Raw genomic sequence first — 18,578 nt, 5'->3', positions numbered from 1 at the left:
GATGCAAGTGCTAAATCTGGAAACAAATGTGAATTTAACATCATAAGAAAGGAAAAAGCAAAATGTTTGAATATATATATATATATATATATATATATATATATATATAGCCCACTGGTGTTTCTGCATAGGCCACTGTAGTTCTCCTACACACTTGGCACATGGAAAAAAGTTTAAGTTGGTTGCTATTTACATCCTAAAAGCTAGATCCTACGTACTAAACCTTTAAATATTACATCAGCACAGTCCAGCTTAATTGCTATTGCTCAAAGAGAAGCAAATATATTTTTAAAATGCATTTCAAAGCTCAACTCATTAAAATGCAGTGTTCTAGCCACCAGACCAAAAACACTGAAACAATCAATAAAATATCAGGTGTGAACATATAACTGGAATGAATAAAAGGTTTTCTTAGATTTTAAATCTATAAAACATCTTTTAGATCCAATTTGGTCTGTCATGTGAAGTGAGGTCTGCAGCAGTCCAGTTTTGAGAACCATTAACGCTGTGTGCAAATTTTGCAGTTGCTAGCTAACAAACATAAATAGAGTAGCATTATCTGTTTTACATATTAGGGACAGGTGGGCATGCAGCGTTGACCAGGATGATCACAGTGTAGTTTAACTGCCCTCCTCAGCCATGGTGTGTTTGTCAAAGAGGTACTCAGCCATGCTGCTCTGAGGGGCTCCCATGCTGCGTAGGTTGGATATCCAGTCAGCAAGCTGTTTGATAGATTTGACCTGCTCATCCAGGTAATGTGTCTCAATGAAGTCACACAGCTGTGGAACAAAAAAGACAGAAGACAAAATGTTTCATCTTATTACACTGCCCAAATGTTCTAATGTGTTTTCTGAAGCTGAATATACACAGCATAGCCTCTCTGTATGTGTGTAGACAAAGTCAGAAACAATTTAAATGCATCATTAAAATTGATTTTAAGTCAACCTTTTGGAACCTAGTTAGACACCAGCTTTTCTTATGCTGCATTCAGATGCCGAAGTATCAGAAGTATTTTATCTTCTAAACCCAAGCAAAGAGGTTTAATTCTCATCAGAAACATGGGAAATAAGGAAATGAGCAAATTGCAAAGAATTGGTGAAAAGGTGGCAAGAAAACATGAAAATTAATGTTAAAAATAGAATATAGTGAGCAAAAGAGAGAAAAAAGAATACAAGAAATTGATCAAAAACAGGGTAAAATGTCCAGAAACTATATTTATGCTTATTAGAATTATATATTGGAAAAGAATAGAAGATAGAAGATATTTTTTAATTTGTATTACTTCTTTTTCAAGTTACTTACTTATTTGTTTTTTGTTTGTTACTTTCCTTTTCTTGCTTATTTTTCAGTAATGTTCTTTTTAACTTTTTACTAATATCTTGCTAATTCTGGGGTTCAGTTCTTGTAAAGCTGCTCATTGCCTTCCTCCTATGTGTCAAGGGTTAAATGCCACTAAAGTCAATCATTTCAGCTGCGGCTAGAACAGTAGCAGATCATTAGCCGTGACGCAGCCAGATATTGTGTACATTCGTCCGCTGCTTACATGAGGATCATTGTGTTCAGTCGCCATTTTCTGCAGGTCCAGCAGGGATTGGTTTACACTTTTCTCCAGCTGCAAAGAACACTCCAAAGCCTCCAGGCCGCTCCCCCACTCATCTCTATCAGGTTTCTTAAAGGGACATAAATAATTCAACACTGGTGTTACACATCTTACAAAAATGAAAATGATTCACTTTGTGAATCTACATAGAAAGTCTTTGTCCCATTAACCAAAAACAAACAAATGATAATGTTAAACACATTAAAATATTGTCAGTTTAATATCAGAATTGTCAGTCCATACCCTGATATCATGCAGAAAAATCCGGCCTCCCCGCATGTTTTGCAGACTCATCAGTTTCTCTGCATGCTCACGCTCCTCCTTGGACTGTGCATGGAAGAACTTCACAAAATTTGGAAGGGATTTATCATCCCTATCAAAATAGTATGCCTAAAAACACAAACAAACAAACAAACAAACAAACAAACAAATAAACAGAGACAAGAAAAACTTCTTATGTATCTGGGCTTAACATCTGCAAGAAAAGATTAACATGTCATCACTGGTTTAAGAGATTTTCCTACCATTGAGAGATAAACATAGGAAGCATAGAGCTCCAGGTTTATCTGTCTGTTAATGGCAGCCTCACAGTCCAAGTGGAAGTTTTGTCGGATTTGTGAATTCATTTCTGTATAAATTAAAACAACGAATAGATGAGTGAACACACTTCAATGACACTGTTCTGCAGGTCAGATGCACGTTATATTATTGGATGGGCATATTATACAAGAATAACAAGAGTTGTTTGTTCTTATCATTATTATACTTACATAATTACAGACAATTCATAATAAATGACAACGACCAGTGTTTGCACCCTGCTAATGCAGTTCATGGTTCATTTGCAGCTAGCTAATTATCAATAAATATAAATATTAAAAAGCCATGCCTGATACTAATCACATAAGGTGCTGGGAAGTACTGAAGCTGCACCGATGATCGTGACAGTGTTTATTAAAAGAAGTTTAAGGTCAAAGCGGACTCAGGAATGACGACAATATTTGCCAACATGATGGCTAGTACTAATTTAAAGAGAAAATTAGAGCTAATTGACGGTATTGATGGAGTCTCAGTAACAGTTAACTACAAGTTGCCCAACATCCCTGGTTACCGTTGCTAGGCACCGTTAGCTAGTCTCCATCAGTTCATCTCAGACACTAGCTTGAGTTAGCTAACACACGGCAATTGACAATTTACAAGCTAGCTAGAAGGCTCTGCATCAATATTTTATGTCAGCGTACCTTTCTTGATGTCGTGCGATTCACAAAAATAACCAGTTGTCTAGCAGTTGAATTTCCAACTACAGACGTAAGCAGACTGGCTGCCGTTACCTGCTGCCACGGTAAATACGTACTGGCGTCATAACGTGCAAAGGATGCGCCGTCTGATATTAACACTGCTGCATTCAACTGCTGTCGGAATAATCGGAAAAATGAGCTTTACACTGGGAAAATTCATGTTTACGTACCCTGCTACAGTCGCTAACGTTACATGAAAGTGAAGGTTTAAAGGCAGTTTCAAATTTTACGAAATTCATAAAAGTTGAGAAATAGTTTGCAAAATAATCTTACCTCAAGGTCGTTATGGATTTTTAATGGTCAAACCACCATTTTTTAGAGACTTCACATCCATGTTGTGCTGGTAAATGAACAATTAATGGTTTTCCACGAAATACCAAATACCAGTGGTATGGTATATTACTTTGTTTATACAGCTTCACTGTTCAAACCCTAGTATGTTGGCTTGATTTCTGTCAAAAACACTAAAAGAAGCAAACAACAAGCAACATAACAGGAAATGGACCGAAATTGAGCAAGAATTTAGTAAAATATTATAATATAATATAATAAATATTATAAGTAAACTACCTTTAAATAAGCACAAAAAAGTAAAAAAGTATAAAAAAAAACAAAAACAAAAAACATTAATAGAACTATATGTAGTTTTCTGGACATTTTTCACAATTTTTTCTTTGTTTTTTATACTATCTGATAACTACTCCCAGCTAATTGTCAGGTAATTTCTTAGGATATTTGTTGTCAACCAATTTTCTCAGGTTTCCAAGGTTTAGGGCTGGAATTGACAGGCATATGAACGCAGCGACAGAAAATGGATGTCGATCCCGGTGTTAAAGGGTTAAGCAAGTGAAAATGCTTGCAATAATTTGATGTGCATATACTGTATATATTTCTTATTTTTATTTCAATTGTATATATTGCATTGATATTGCTGTGTATCTATACACTAAAGCCAATAGCACATTATACATATTTATATTCCTAATACATACTAGTGTGGAACATTGTGGCATAGTACACATTTTTATTTAATCTGCTGTACTTTATATTTACATACTTCTTATTTTCATACTGTTATCTTCACTTTCTTATAATTCTCTCTGCTTTACACTGGAGCAACTGTAAAGAATCACAATTCTGATGGGGCAAATTACACTATTGTCAGTATTGTTAGTATATGGGGTCCAGTGACCTGAGCAAAGGTCCTATCAGCTAAAATAACTGAAAACTTTAAGTGCACAGGGCCTTTAAATCCAAAGAAATTCTAGCCTGCATACGTATTTATTTTTACTACGGCATTACATATCATCAAATCTAATCAAAATCTGAAACCTACACAGGGTTTTTTTTCCAGCCATTTTAATGCACCTGAATATATTCATGAAAAACGTAAGAATTCTACTATAATTTACAGTTGGTACACACATAATACAAATGAAAGTTTTTACTTATTTGTAAAAACTCTCTAACATCCCACTGGGTTATAATACACACCCGTTTTCAAGTCCAAGCGTGAAGCATCAATTTCACTTATGTATCACCAGGATATTTCACATACTAACAAGAATATTCCTAAAACGCTGACGACTAAAAACCCTTTAACACATAAAAATATCCAGAAAAAAAAACATGTACTTTATTGGAAACACTTTAAAATAAAGATTAAACTTTAAACAGCAATGTGTATCTGTATGAGTGTACAGACTTTACTTGTTTCCAATTGGAGGAGAGTGCCATACAGCTGAGCTGGTGCGTTTGAAGTAGCGCGGCTTGCTCTTGTAAAAGATGTTTTCCAGTTTTGGTGGCTCGATTGTTCCGAAGAAAGAGTCTAAATCAGGAGGGTTGAAGTACTGCTTCATTATTATCTGCTGCAGATTGTGACCTGGGAGGGGAGGGGAACATTTCAATACAATGTGTTCATTTAAGACCATACAACATTCAGAGTGAAATCAGCATTGTGATGCTGGGAAAACCACAAACAGGCTCTCTAACAAGCTACCAGTTATGTAAGACTCATTAAGCCTGGTGAGACCACCCTGACCATCTAAGATCAACATTCTGTTTTGCTCCTGTATCAGTCCAGACTCGCTTAGCTGTGATTAGCTAACAAGTTGCAAATAGTCAGTTTTAACCCTGTATATTAGATTTAGTATGAACAACACTATAGCTGTTCAGGTATACTGAAACAACTGAACACCATCATTAAAAATGACAGATAAACTAAATCAGGCCTACCTTCTGCCCAGGATGGAATAGGTTTCCTTGGGGCAGACTCGTCATCAGTAGAGTCATCACTGTTTTGGTCCATACCATAGTCTTCCGCGCTTTTGGACATAATAGGTTTGTTGCCGCCCTTTGGAGTGATGGAGTATGACTGTGGTGATTGCTGCAGAGGAAGACAAAACATTATGAGGCTACGCACTCCTGACAATTTCTGTTTTAAAATAAAATATGACTCAATATGTGTGCATAAAACAAGAAAAGGAACTTAAATTTACCTCGACATCCACGGTCACATTGAGGCCAGCACCTTTTCCTACAGGTGTGCTCATTACAGAGCGCTGCAAAGATCAAGAAGAAAAGTGGTAAATGTGTCTTCTGTGGAGTTTTAGACCTCTAGTAGCACGATGGAGCTCTGTTTCTACGAGCTTTGTTTATCATGTGCACAAGAACGCAGATGCATGTGTGCACTTCAGTCACGCTAATTCACTAATCAACAGGGTGCGGTAACACACTGGGATATGAAGCCACGTGCCAACAAAGACGGGACACACGACTGCAAGCGTGTGAAATTCTTTAATACTTTAAATTGTTTTTTAAGCAATCAGCTTTGCAAATGTTTTATGTGGAAAAAGTCCACTCTTCATATTTGTCAGACTTCAAAGATGTACACAATGCATTTTAGTGTGTAACACTGAATGTAAAGTAGGGATGTCAAACAGTACATTTATAAAAAACAAAAAACAAACGTGACTTATTGTATTTTGCATTAAAACAGTTATGAAGTCCATATTGACAAGGTAAAGCAATTTTTACCAGATTGTCTTGATAAGGAATCAAATGACAGTTAAAAAACTGCATAGGACTAACATAAAGTGGGGATCTCTGTAAAGGGGAGATTCATGGGTATCATGGATATCTTGAGGTCAGAGGTCACGGTACCCCTGTAAAATGGCCATGCAATGGCGCTTTTTCCATTATATTATATATTATAGTATTATATTATAGCATTATATAGCCCCTTCCTGAGAAGCTAACATGACATAACTGGTACCACTGGATTCATTAGGTCTCCTAGTAGCTGATGATACCTTGCTTTAAATCTCAGCCTGGTATAGACTCTTAAAATCAGGAGTGTCGGCAGGTGAATAACGCGATAAAAAAAAAGTTTTTTTTAATTAGTTAATTAGTTTTTTTTATACAGACCTTAAGCGCACCATGATAAACGTGTTAACGCTGACGGCTCTTATTTAAAAATAACTTAACGGCAACATCAGTGGAGAAAAACCAGAGGAGACAAAAACCCACACAGAGAGCTTTAAACATCCAGGTAAATGATTCATGTGCATTAAGACGGTTACTGAATAACACAGACATTGCCCGATTCAATCTCTACAAACCAAACTCTAACCCATTACCTGCCTTACAAGCACAGATGGGGAACATTTATAAGATTTAATTCCAAAATGTCAACACGTTCCTCCGATGAATAATTTACAGAAAGTAAAAAGTGATTTTCAGAGCAGCTATGTTTAGATTCTTACCTCTATGTCCACAGTCACATTCAGACAAGCAGCAGCCTTTATTACAGGGGAGAAAACAAAAGAGTACATCAAGCTCCAAAATACAAACTAGAGATATAATCGATGTGAGCATTAACATCAAACTTTTGCTTCTGTTCTAGTGTGCATGTGTACCTAAACTTAAGCGTAACCCCCCCCCCTGCTGGTTTACCTTTGCTTCAGCAGCCTTTTTAGCAGCAGCGGCAGCAGCAGCAGCAGCTACTCTCTCTTTAGCAGCTTTCTCCTCTGCGGCTAATCTCTGCTGCTCCTGCTGGTGGAAGAAAAATCACATGAGCAACCAGACAGCTGAGCAGCCAAAATAACAAACCCTGGGTATAGAAATAACCTTAAAATATCAGGGGACTATTCATACAAAGAGCTGTTTCATGGAGGTGAATATGGACATGATAAAACAGTGGAAATCCTCGTGAAATTGACTTAACAAGAAATTAATTTCCCGAAACTTACATACTCAACAAAAACTTGTGGTCATAAACAGGGTCTCTGCAGGATTCACAAGATTATGTTTTGAAGACCTTTGACATACCATAATAAGATTAACTAGTTTAATGTGATTTATTGTTGCAAATTTTTCATGTTAAATGAAGATTTTTAGTTTTTTGCCCATTTATGTGTCATTGTGTTTCCTGTCTTTTGTACCAGCATGAGTGACAGTGATGGCTGTTGACTCAAACTCCACAAAAAAAGGACTCAACAGCCTCCTGCTCACACAAGCCCACTTTTAGGTTTTAAGTGTTTAACATCACCCAAACCCATAATCAGATATAAAAATGATTGAAAACATTACTGCCCACAGCATATAAGACATGCAATTTGCAATTTCAATTTCAATTTCAGCATTCCCAATGCCTCTTCTATAGATTATAGATTAATTTGACACTTTTGTGCTTTTTAAAACTTCCGCCCCAACTCCATCTACCTTGTATTACTCTCGTTGCCTTCTGGCCGACAGTAAAAGATGAGTCTAATCAAACAGCTCACTGGAGTCAAAATGTTTCATGAATTTGTTTGCTAGGAATACATTTACTAAACATTCATATGTAAAGTGGAGAGGTAGAATGTGCATGTTTAATCAAAGTCAAATTCATTTAGGGTAAGGTATCCCTTTAAATAAATGCCATGCTTTCTTCTGTTGGTACCTGCCAACAATGTTATTGATTTAAGTGACTGCTTTCCTGATGTGTGAATACTACATAGTGTTAATGTTGAAACCAGCCAGTGTTTAAACTTGTTTTTTGTCTGGTGTGGACTGCTAAAACAATCCCTGCTAAGACACGTGTCAAATAATAACTTTTTTAAAATTTCCATTTCTTACCAGTTTTCTTTTTTCCTCAAGCAGCCTTCTCTTCTCCTCCAGTTCTCTCCTCTCTTTCTCTATCGCTGCTCTCTCCAGCTCTCTTTGCAGAGCGAGAGCTTTTTCTTTTTCTACTCGTTCTCTGAAAAAAAAAAAACCCAACTTTTTCTTACCATTTTCAACAGTGCAACTTTTCAGTTTAATGCACCTGTATCAAGTGTTGTTAGGAGTATTAAAGGCGACAGAAAACCTTTCAGCAGCAGCTAGTCGTTCTCTCTCCAGCTCTCGCTCCCTCTCACGCTCCTGCTCTCTCTTCAGCTCCAGTGCTCGGCGAGCTTCAGCCAGCTTACGAGCTCGCTGTTCCTCCTCCTCGGCCTTCTTCTTGGCCAGTAACTCCTGCTGCCGTTTTTCTTCCTCCTTGAGTTTTAAAATAAACACACACAACTTAAGGCAAGTCTGACAGCAACATCTAATGGTTACGAAAATGTAATTACTGAAAGAAAAACCGTCCTGCTACATGACAAGAGATGAGAAATTTGTTTTTTTGGATTGAACAGAGGAAAACCCTAAAAAAAAAAAAAGTAATTATATTTTTGAGGATATATGGTTTGGCTAGTTAAGCCTCCAACAGACTGAGACATCAAAATTAATGTATGCAGACTGTACAATGACAACACCAACTGAATTGCAGACTACAAAGTCCATCCATTGATGTCAATATGCAAAAACAAATGTAATCAGCATGCGTCATCCATCTATGCCACTGTAGTTGTAACAGAAAAATGAAAACAAACACAAATCAAGCCCTCACTCTAGTGGCATTTATGTGTGTGGAAATAAGTCTGAAGAAGAAGAGGAGGAGGAGGACAAGAACGTGGACACAGTCGTGTCCGGGAAAAAAGAGGCCAACTTGGCGTGCTAATTTTGCACCGACAGCTCAAAGTATTAGCATCTACTGGCATTTAGCAGTGTAGCACTGATCAGTGCATCATTTCATGCTGTATTTCTATCGGTTGGTTAGTAGGCGCAGGTCGTAACAGCAGTCACACAGTGAGATGGTCATCTCAAATTTCTGACATTGTCAGAATTTTATCCCAGGCTGTCTTTGACTGCAAGACCGTGACAACGGCCATCCTCTCACCACAGCCCGGCCAACGATATCACCATGTTTCTTTCACGATGTTCATCTTTCGTCTGAATCAACCCAAAATCCAAGTGTATGCCGGGCTTTAGTGTTGGCATTTTGCTCCACACTACATGCAGTTTGTAATCAGCAGAACAATTCATTGCAGTGACAAAATTGATCCGCAGTGCCAAAATAAGCACAGCTTCAGAAACAAACAAATGAAAGAACATCTCACTGCTTGCTGAATCTTCTTCCTTTTAACCTCTTCTTCCAGCTTCTTCTTCAGCTCCAGCTCCTCTTGACGTTTGAGGGCCACCTTCTTCTTGGCCTTCTCCTCTGCCAGACGCTGCATGAAGAGACACAATCCCAAAGATTAAACAAATATGTTCAGTCTGTTTCTGGGTGAACAACGTGATTCAGAGTTCCCAAATTTGTGCGTACCTTGTCATTTTTCTCGTCAATCTGAGCCATTTTTTGCTCAATCTTCTTTTTCTTTTCTTCCTCCCTCTGCTCCTCTTTAACTTTGGCCTCAAACACCCGTCTCAACCTCTCATCCCTCTTCCTAGAAGAAAAAAAATAAGTTTTTTTTTTTAAAACAAGGAAGAGCAAATAACAAAATTGTCCCACCAGAGTAAAGGGGCTGAGTATTAACCGTTTAAGTTCGTCCTGTTTCCTTTTCTTCTCCTCCTCCATTTTCTTCATTCTCTCCTCCTCTTGTTCCTGCTTCTTCTTAAGCGCCTCCAGTTTGTGACGCTCTTTTGTCTGAAAAAGAGAAAACAAGGTTTTGTTATCAGAAATCAGCCAATTCTAACATACTGTAATTGGCAAATGTAAAAAAAAAAATCAAACACACAGGTGGAGTTCATTCATGTGGAAACAGTGAAGTTGATGGATGAAGCAAAGATCCACCCTGACAGACTTTGTGTTTTTAATGGTCTTAAAGAGTTATAGATCTTGTGTCTCTCTAAACAAGCTGTGTCACCCAACTTCATTATGTCATCTCTGTGGTATCTAATGCAACAACAGTTTACCTGACAACAGACACGAAGTACAGAAACAGTTGACCTGCACATTACAAATGTTCACCAACAAGTGTAGCTCATGCCATCTGATTAAAAGAGGAAATTAATTGCAAAAATCAACCCAGACGCCAAAAAGGAGATTTTAATGAGATTTTAATTTAGGGATGCACAATATTGGATTTTTTGCTGATATCCGCTATACAAATATATAATGACTAATTTGGCCAATGACTGATACCTATACATATACACACACACACATATATATGATATATATATGTGATGGTCCACCAGCAGATGGAGACATAAAATACAATGCTGTCAGTGTATTTAATATTCATAATGCAAAATAAAGTTGATGTTTTGTACATGTTCATTTTGTTAATTAAAAAAATAAAAATAACGGTTTGTGAAATCGGCAAAGATCAGCATGCTGGCCGATTCCGAAATTTCATTTTAAAGCCAATATCTGCTGATACCGATGAGGTGCAGATATTATCGTACATTCCTACTTTGATTCCGATCAGTGTGATCTCCTCATCCTCTCCATTATTCCACTGACACACAGTCAGATAGTGACATGGCTTCTGGTTGAGATGGACTTTTACTTCAATTTCTACTTCTGGTGAATTATGCTTCAAAATCTATAAACAGTGAGGTTACCAAAGCCGTTTTAGAGGGTTTGAAGGATTGTTAGACTAAAAGATTGCGAAGTATGAGCATGAGTGACCCGTGAGATCAGAGACACCATCAGCTATCAAAGTGTTAAAAGGGCTTATTTAAGGTATGTGGTAAAAGAAGAGACATTCAGTCAAGATGCACAGTGGGGTGTTAAGACACCATAAAATGCCCACAAACAACATACAGCGCTCCCACATTATACTTACCACTATACCATCGCCCAACTGGGGAGGGGAGAAAAAAATATCCAAATAAGAGGACCATGTAATTTAATAGCTTGACAAAGATGTGAGCCACGATATTTTCAAATTCAAGAATGTGCACTTATTTTTAATATCACAATCTCAATTCAATTTGCAACATTTTTTCTCTGTTTATTTGTGCTGTTGCAAGGTCTTACATGTTCTAAGATATTCCATCTATTCAGGTTCAAGGAATCATAATTTAGTTTCCATAAAGAGTTATGCTGATACATTTGAATTTATTCCCAACTAACTACAATATCACCAGTTTAGTCAGCAGGTTTCGATGTTAAGATGTCTGGATTGGTATCGAGACACATCCAGATACATTTTAAAGTGATAGTTCAAGATTTTTGACGCTGTATCGAGTGTAACCATAAGTTACGCTTTAGTCAGCTCACATTAAGAGCCGTTAGCAGCACTTTCTGACCCAAACAGCTGACTGGCGGCAGATGAGAAATGTGGTGCCAAAGAAAAAGGCTGTGTACTGTTTTTATTCCTTTGATTACTGTCCCGTCTTTTTCTTTCCCCCCCATCTTTTTATTTGTTCATTCTATTTTATTTTTTATTTCATTTCTTTATTAATTAATCGACTTATTTATTTACTTATTTTCCCCTTTTGACATGATTGAAAGGTCTTCATGTTCATTTGGTTGTGTGTTTTGATTTTTCTATGTTCATATAAACCAATTAAAACAGAATTACAAATAAAAGGAAAAAGACTGTGTAATGGCAAGCTAAAGCAGTAAAAATACTCTAAATAAAGTATCTACTTACACTGAATTTTTATTTTTTTAGGTAGGCCTTTTTAAAGTGGCTAAAATACATTTTGATATCAACCCCCTTAGGTGTGGGCCCTGTCTACTTTATGTAATACAGTCGCTACTGTATGTAAACATTGACTATACATAAGTATCTTGAGCAGCCCCAACTCAAAAATCCCAATTTATCAATTAAATGTATTGGTATCAATCAAAATCTGGTCTTTTCTTCACTGAACTTTCGTCACTTTTATGTCTACTTCAGCCTGCTAGTATTGCAGTTGGGCTCCACAGTGAAGACATGCTACTGCATGACAATGTTGTTGCTGTGTTTAGAGTTTTAGCTTACCTTTGGATCAGTCTTCAGAGGAGTGGTGTGTTTGATAAAGGACTTGATAACAGCAGTCCGTCCAAGGGAATTTGGCGTCATCATTAGCATCTGATTCCTCTGTACAGTGTGGAGGAAAGATCTCATGTTGGGTCTCACTGCCTGTGTATTTTATAACAAAAGAGGAGAAGTTGCCATAAAATTACTATTTTATCCACTCATCATTTTGTACATCTATCCCTAAATTTTTATTTTTTCATCCTTAACATTCAGCAAGATTTCGATTCATCTTACACTTTGGCTTTTCTTGGGAGGAGAGTGCCTCTTTGTGGGACTTTCTTCTACAGTATCTGGTGCTTTGCGTTTGGTACTCTGGCGTGATCTGGAGACAGAGAAAAATGTTTTTTAAAGACACAACACAAAATTTAACACTTGTTGTATGTTGATGCATACTTTAAAGAAGCCCCATGCAACATAAGACTCGGGGCCTGAGATGAATCCACACAATTCTCAAAATGGATATGACTAAGCCAGCAGCTAGCTGCTAACGGTGCTAACAGAGGGAACAGTGCTGACAGTGCTAAGAGGTAGGGGGACCAGAGGGTGAGCATTAAGGGCTTGACACACAAAGCTGACAGCCAGTGACCCCCTGTTGCTGCAGTGTGTCTCACATCTTCTGCCCTTAGTGATGCTAGTCGGCTTTCTTCCTGCTAATTCAGCATGTTGAAGGCAGCGGCAGAGTCCTTCAGTGGATGAACTCTTATTGGCAGTTTCGCTCAGTGCAAGAGAAGAGAAACGGAGGTGAGGGATGTAAACAAATGGCTTATGTCCAGGGGGAGTGGGGTCGAAAAAACTTGTTACATGAGTTAGATTGTTTTTATTCAGTTATTGAGCTCTTTGGCAGAAATGTTTGTCGATGGTTTGCGTCATTATTCACTGCTGCACGGTGAATATTATTTGTTCTTTCAATACTAAGATTGTGATTTTAATGTGTTACCTGGCTAACTAGCACCAAGATGATCTTTTGGTTTCCCTTTTTTAATGATGAATACAGACAACTGTATGCTGGTATGGAGGGGTATGCAACATACATGCTGGCTGGCCATCGCATTGGTGTGTTCATATGAAACTTTTTGGCCAAAATATGGCGACGTGAGGCGACGCAACAGAGGCTTTCGCCGCTGCTGATTCTCCGATGACAGTTTGGTGTGTCTCTGCCTTTTAACTTGCGCAACACCACCATTCTGCCACCTTAGGTCTGGACAGTGTTATCAGCTGTCACTGCTGTATAAACGCAGAGCACAACTTCATTCTTTGCTCAGGACACCATTGCTCCACAGAGCAAACTGCTGCTGTATTAATGATCTGAATGTTTTATGGAGCTCCTTTAATGCCACTGCATACACAGTCACACACACACAGCACTCACCTGCGCCCTGACTGGGATGACTGTTGCTTCTCAGCGACTGTAACACAAACATGCGTTTAGCAAATACAAATATTATATTACATTATATTATATTATATATATTATATATAAATAATATAATATAATATATATATATAATATAATATAATATTATATATATATATAATATAATATATAATATTATATTATATAATATAATATGATATATATATATATATATTATATTATATTATATATCCAGAACAATCAACAAAAATCTAATTAATCAAGAACAAATTGTTCTCATACCAGTTTTTTTGTTAGGAGTATTCACAGAGTTTGCAGCCACCGATCGAGTGATGCGTCCAACAGACTGGTGTACGCTCTGGTTAATCTGGATCTACATTTGTTCAATACAAATAATGTAAAGCAAAAACATCAGTGATCAATAATAAATGGATAAATTCAGTTTCAGTTTGACACTTTAAACAGGCAAAGACACTTTTTCATACCTCTGGAGTTTCCTTCCCCTCTTCAGCTGCAGCACTCTCCTCTGAGTCTCCACTTACAGCTTCTGACATGCTGCAGCAGTGAAGAAATTGACATGGGTAAGAAAAACTTCAAAACATATCAACATTTAATTCATGTCTAGTCCCATGTGAGTAAGAGCAATTTACCAGTTACTGTTATAAATAGTTTACATTCTTTTTTCAGATACCTGATTTTTTTTTTGTTCCAATAAAACATTGATATAATCACCACTGCAAAGAAAATGCTACTCACGGCTCTCTGTCCTCTTCCTCTGCAGAGTCCACGCAAGAATCCTCTACAATCACAAAAAATAGCCAATTATAACGTACATATTAACAACAAAGTATGGAAGAAATGCTAATGTTTTGCATTTTCATGTAATTATCAATCAAATATCTGTCATTTCTTACCCTCTGTGTTGCTGCTACATGTGGAGGTGCCTGTGCGAGCTGCCTTCCTCTTAAGCATGGAACGGCGTGAGGCACGGCGAACAGACTCCTGCGTCATACTGTGCCGCAGACCGGCCAGCGAGTGACGCAGCTTGAGGGAGCACCGTACGGAGCTCCGCCGCGAGCTTCGAGCTGTGCCAGCTATGGCAATCTTTGCAGCTGTACGGCCAGGAGACGGCTGCGGCTGTTTCGCCAACTCAGCAGACAAGCGGTCTGACGAAGAGATGCTGACAACAACCTCAGGTGCAGGTATCTCAGGTGGAGACTGGGCGGTGCTACATTTGGGGTCCGGCTTGTCTTCTCCACTGTCTACCTTGTTACTTTGGTCCATCTCCTCGTCCTCTGCCAGCTCCGGCTTCTTGTTCTGCACCTCCTCAGTTTTACAGCTGCCATGTGACTGGCTCACTTCCTCTGCCACCTCAGGCTTTGTTTGTTTGTTTTTGCGGGTGGTGCGTTTAGGCTGTGTAGTGGTGTTGGTGTCAGAGGAGGAAGCTTCAGGAATGGATCCTTCTTCAGCAATGAAGTTCAGTGATTTGACAGAGGAGCCACGAAGGTTGCTGCGCCTTCCCTTGGAAAATCTGGACAGGAAATGAAAATGAGTTACAGAGGGAGAACACGTGTAAATTACATTTAAAACGTGAAACTTTTGCCTTCACTAAAACAATAAGGAAAGCAACAAACCTTCGTCTGGCCTGATTTTCTTCCTGATGCCCCACGGATACACGCTTCCTGCGACTGTTCTTTTTCTGTGATGGGGTTTTTGGCATCAATTCTGGTTCAGCATTGAAATCCCTAAAATAAAAAAATAAAAACAGCTTCACTTGAAAAACTTTCAAGACAGCTCTAGAGAAGAACTGATTCCTGAGGGTGGAAACTTGCAAATTAAAACAACAGACCTAAAATTTGTTCAGTGTTTTGTTTTGAATGAAAATACTGCAAACCTACCTTGAGAACATGCGGTTGGCCTCTTGTTGGATTTCCTCAAGCCAAACCATGTGGACATTATCAATGTCACTCGTGAATTCTTGTTCTTTGCCATCAAACATTTGCATGAGGGATCGTACTGATGATAGTACGGAGTTCATGTTGACGGCCTGAGGGAAAGATTGCACCATTAAAACAGGACAAGGTGGAACAGACTTGAGATGGCAAGTAAAGACTGATTAATTCAAGCATCACCATAAAGGTCATAACCAGACTGGTTATTTATATTTTTGTGTGTATATTTGAGTCATTATTTTCCCTCTAGCATGACGACTTAAACCAGCTTTCAATAAACCACCACAATGTAACCTGGAAATATTCAGCCAGCCAAAGTTTTTTACATTCTGTAATGCATCAATAACTGATGCAATATTAAGACTATAACCTCTTTTCCCTGAGGGAGAGGAACTAGGTCATAACTCACCATAGTATATGTGTCAGCCACACCATGTGAATAAAATGAAAGGTAAGGAACAAGTACTGCAGCTATTATTGACAGAAAACATGTCATCTTCAATGGTGAAGCGTTCCATGTTTTTTAATTGACATTTAAACCAAAGGTTTTCTATTGGTGTTATACATGACATAGATCATTCATTTATTTAGACTGAAAAATCATTGAGGGTGAGCCCTCATTTACAATGTCGAGCAAATGAAAATATTGAAATGCAAGAATAACAAAAAATAATAAGTATATAAATAAATGATAATAAAAAGGAATACAAACAATTCGTAAAAACAGTTGCAATCAGAAGTAGAGAGCTTAACATTTAAAGATCTAAAATGACCTTAAAAAACCACTACTTGTTTTTTTTTTAAGGTGCTTTGTGGTGACATGAAAATTTGATCCTACATTTTTGCTGCAATGTATACATTTGAATCTAATACCTTCATTAATTGTAGGAAAATGAACACACACATACACACACACACTCACACGACTCTTTGAAAGGTTAACAGTGTTACAAGGTGAACCATCTTTTAGCATCAGTCACACAAACAAGCAACCTCACTAAACAATCTTTTCAAGTCACAGTCAGTGCAGGGTTAAATATTTTTGATAATGCACTAGCAAGTTTATCATAGTCTCAAACACAGTAATAAACACCACACTGACAAGTAATTTCAGTATATCAGTTGCATCAGTCTACTTATTCGTAGCTTCGACTGTTTTGTTTTGTTTTTCAGTCTTGCAATGTCAGATCCATTTTGTCTTCGTAAATGTAATCGGTGCATGCGCAATGTCTTCTATTTTCGCGGACGGATGGGATGAGCTCTAAGTAACTATAGATGTTAATAACAATAGGTTCGGCAAGAACATGACGTTAGTAGTCTTCAACAACACCAACTTATTTATGGTAACAGGGCAAATTAACAATAGCCTGACATACAGCAAGACGTTTTATGATGTGAACAGAATTAGCTAACGTTCCCAAAGTCACAAGTTAGCTTAACATTCGCTAACATTAAACACTCAAAAGCTACATAAACTAACGTTAGCCAAATAATGTAAAGTGCTGGCTTAATAGCAGTAACAGTTACAGTTAGACACGATGAGATACTTTAACTTGTTGCTGGAAAAAATGTTTTTAATAACGGCTCCCAACGTTTTAAAAGGCTAATGTTACGATGTTAGCCTAGCTGGCTAACATTGTCTTTGACGTCAAAATAAGAAGCGTTACCTTTGATATCCCAGTCCCTGAAAAAAAATCCGATGCGCAGTGTTCAGGTTATCAAAAAAAAAAGCTAACTCAGTCTCATGCTGATGTGAAAATAAATGTGCTAAAATATTCACACTTTGCTTTGCAGATCATGTGTGGACCATCAACAACCTGAAAGTCCCGGACAGTAACTGCAATCCTCCCACCGACCCGCTGAAACCGTTTAACTTGTTCAAAACTTTACCAGCCAATCCCGAGCTGAAGCTCAGTGACGTTTCCGGTGGGTTGTTCGATTTGTACTTTAGATTTGCTGCAGGGGCGGATCCCGTCTGTCTGAACAATAGCGAGCTATAGGAAGGGGCGTGGAACCGTCGACATGTGAATAAAAATCGAGCAAACCCAACGGAAGTTAGGGGCGGAGTTACAGCGCTGCTCGGGTTTAAATCAACCAATTGTTGTTTTGGTAGGACTTGCTCCGCCCCGCCCAGAGCTCACTCAAACACATGTACCGCAGTGGTTTTTCATTTTCTGTTCTTTTAATTATTATGCCTGAAAACAGGTAGACATGAAGGGATTTTAAGAAATTCTTCAAAGACAACCACGGGTGGCCTACTTTGGAGCCACACGCGTCTTTTGTAAAAGTAAAAAAGTAAATGTGATGACAGTTTTTTGTCCTTTGTCACATCCGCTCCTGCAGACGGTTGCTGCCCCCTCCAGTAAACAAAGCTACAGGAGGTTTGGTCACATGATAAAGGCTATGGTGTTCATGCTAAGGGACTGCTCATTATTTACAGAGGAGGGGGGTTGAACCTAGTTTTCTTTTTTTTTCTTTTTTAACCCTCCCCAAAGCTACAAATATTTATTTGAGCTTCCCTGAGGGACAAGGGGAAATGTATGTGGCTCCCTTTACCTTAATTTAGTTGTTCGACTTTTAAAATATACCCTTTGATGCATGAAAGCTGTAAGTTAACCCTTTGAAAGCTGGAACATCTGTTTCCCTGCGCTGCATTCAGATGCCTTTCACAAGCATTTAAACCTCTGAAACCTGAGAAAATTAGTGTGATTTATTTTTGAAAACATGAGGGGGAAAATAAAGAGCAACTTGACCAGAAATGTCCAGCAAAAATTACAAAAAAATACTTATTACTTACTTGTACATATTTTTTAGTACTTTCTTCTTAACATTTTCTTGTTTGTTTCCGTATTCTTTTTTTAATTTTTTTTTAGGCAAGTTTCTTAAAACCTCTACTAATGTGTTTATTTATGTGCTTATTTTCTGATAATTCTCTGGTAACTGTTCTAATTTCTTGGCAATTGTGGGGCCATGTCTTGATACACTGCTTGTTGCCTTACTTTTGAAAGAAATTCAAGCAATTTGCTCAGGTTTAAA

General features: G+C 37.8%; 2 protein-coding genes across 4 annotated transcripts; both read right to left on the bottom strand.

Moving 5' to 3' along the window:
- Nucleotides 1-383: 383 nt before the first annotated feature.
- Nucleotides 384-2,950, bottom strand: fth1b (ferritin, heavy polypeptide 1b). Its single transcript, XM_042495837.1, has 5 exons — nucleotides 2,842-2,950; nucleotides 2,125-2,228; nucleotides 1,844-1,990; nucleotides 1,544-1,669; nucleotides 384-779 (listed from the first exon to the last, which is right to left on the bottom strand). Exons 2-5 carry the CDS (start codon nucleotides 2,224-2,226, stop codon nucleotides 621-623), a joined length of 534 nt encoding a protein of 177 aa, XP_042351771.1. The 5' UTR covers nucleotides 2,227-2,228; nucleotides 2,842-2,950; the 3' UTR covers nucleotides 384-620.
- An 837-nt stretch (nucleotides 2,951-3,787) lies between these two features.
- Nucleotides 3,788-17,242, bottom strand: LOC121950218 (inner centromere protein). 3 transcript variants are annotated; one of them, XM_042496145.1, is made up of 21 exons: nucleotides 17,210-17,242; nucleotides 15,489-15,637; nucleotides 15,225-15,335; nucleotides 14,505-15,121; nucleotides 14,347-14,389; nucleotides 14,076-14,145; nucleotides 13,873-13,963; nucleotides 13,585-13,621; nucleotides 12,450-12,537; nucleotides 12,177-12,317; nucleotides 11,031-11,048; nucleotides 9,774-9,883; nucleotides 9,563-9,683; nucleotides 9,357-9,467; nucleotides 8,246-8,412; nucleotides 8,017-8,137; nucleotides 6,853-6,951; nucleotides 6,663-6,698; nucleotides 5,397-5,459; nucleotides 5,134-5,284; nucleotides 3,788-4,780 (listed from the first exon to the last, which is right to left on the bottom strand). In XM_042496145.1, the coding sequence occupies exons 2-21, from the start codon at nucleotides 15,626-15,628 to the stop codon at nucleotides 4,605-4,607; spliced, it is 2,511 nt and encodes an 836-aa protein (XP_042352079.1). In that variant the 5' UTR covers nucleotides 15,629-15,637; nucleotides 17,210-17,242; the 3' UTR covers nucleotides 3,788-4,604. The 3 variants fall into 3 exon arrangements, with proteins under 3 accessions (XP_042352079.1, XP_042352080.1, XP_042352081.1); XM_042496146.1 differs by having other exon boundaries at nucleotides 6,853-6,948; XM_042496147.1 differs by lacking the exon at nucleotides 11,031-11,048.
- Between the last annotated feature and the right edge of the window lie 1,336 nt (nucleotides 17,243-18,578).

This window comes from Plectropomus leopardus, chromosome 11 (genome assembly GCF_008729295.1).
Source record: "Plectropomus leopardus isolate mb chromosome 11, YSFRI_Pleo_2.0, whole genome shotgun sequence".
Classification (NCBI taxonomy): Eukaryota; Metazoa; Chordata; class Actinopteri; order Perciformes; family Serranidae; genus Plectropomus; species Plectropomus leopardus.
Note: the sequence above shows the minus strand (reverse complement) of the source record. Positions and strands in the feature narration are given on the sequence as shown.

Excerpts from the sequence above, each read along its gene's own strand:
- fth1b (XM_042495837.1), bottom strand. The coding sequence starts at position 2,226 with ATGAATTCACAAATCCGACAAAACTTCCACTTGGACTGTGAGGCTGCC. Across the intron at positions 1,991-2,124 it reads CCTATGTTTATCTCTCAATG|GCATACTATTTTGATAGGGA; the intron begins GTAGGAAAATCT and ends TTGTGTTTTTAG. Across the intron at positions 1,670-1,843 it reads TTTTTCTGCATGATATCAGG|AAACCTGATAGAGATGAGTG; the intron begins GTATGGACTGAC and ends TGTCCCTTTAAG.
- LOC121950218 (XM_042496145.1), bottom strand. The coding sequence starts at position 15,628 with ATGAACTCCGTACTATCATCAGTACGATCCCTCATGCAAATGTTTGAT. Across the intron at positions 14,390-14,504 it reads ATGTAGCAGCAACACAGAGG|AGGATTCTTGCGTGGACTCT; the intron begins GTAAGAAATGAC and ends TTGTGATTGTAG. Across the intron at positions 13,622-13,872 it reads TACTCCTAACAAAAAAACTG|TCGCTGAGAAGCAACAGTCA; the intron begins GTATGAGAACAA and ends TTTGTGTTACAG.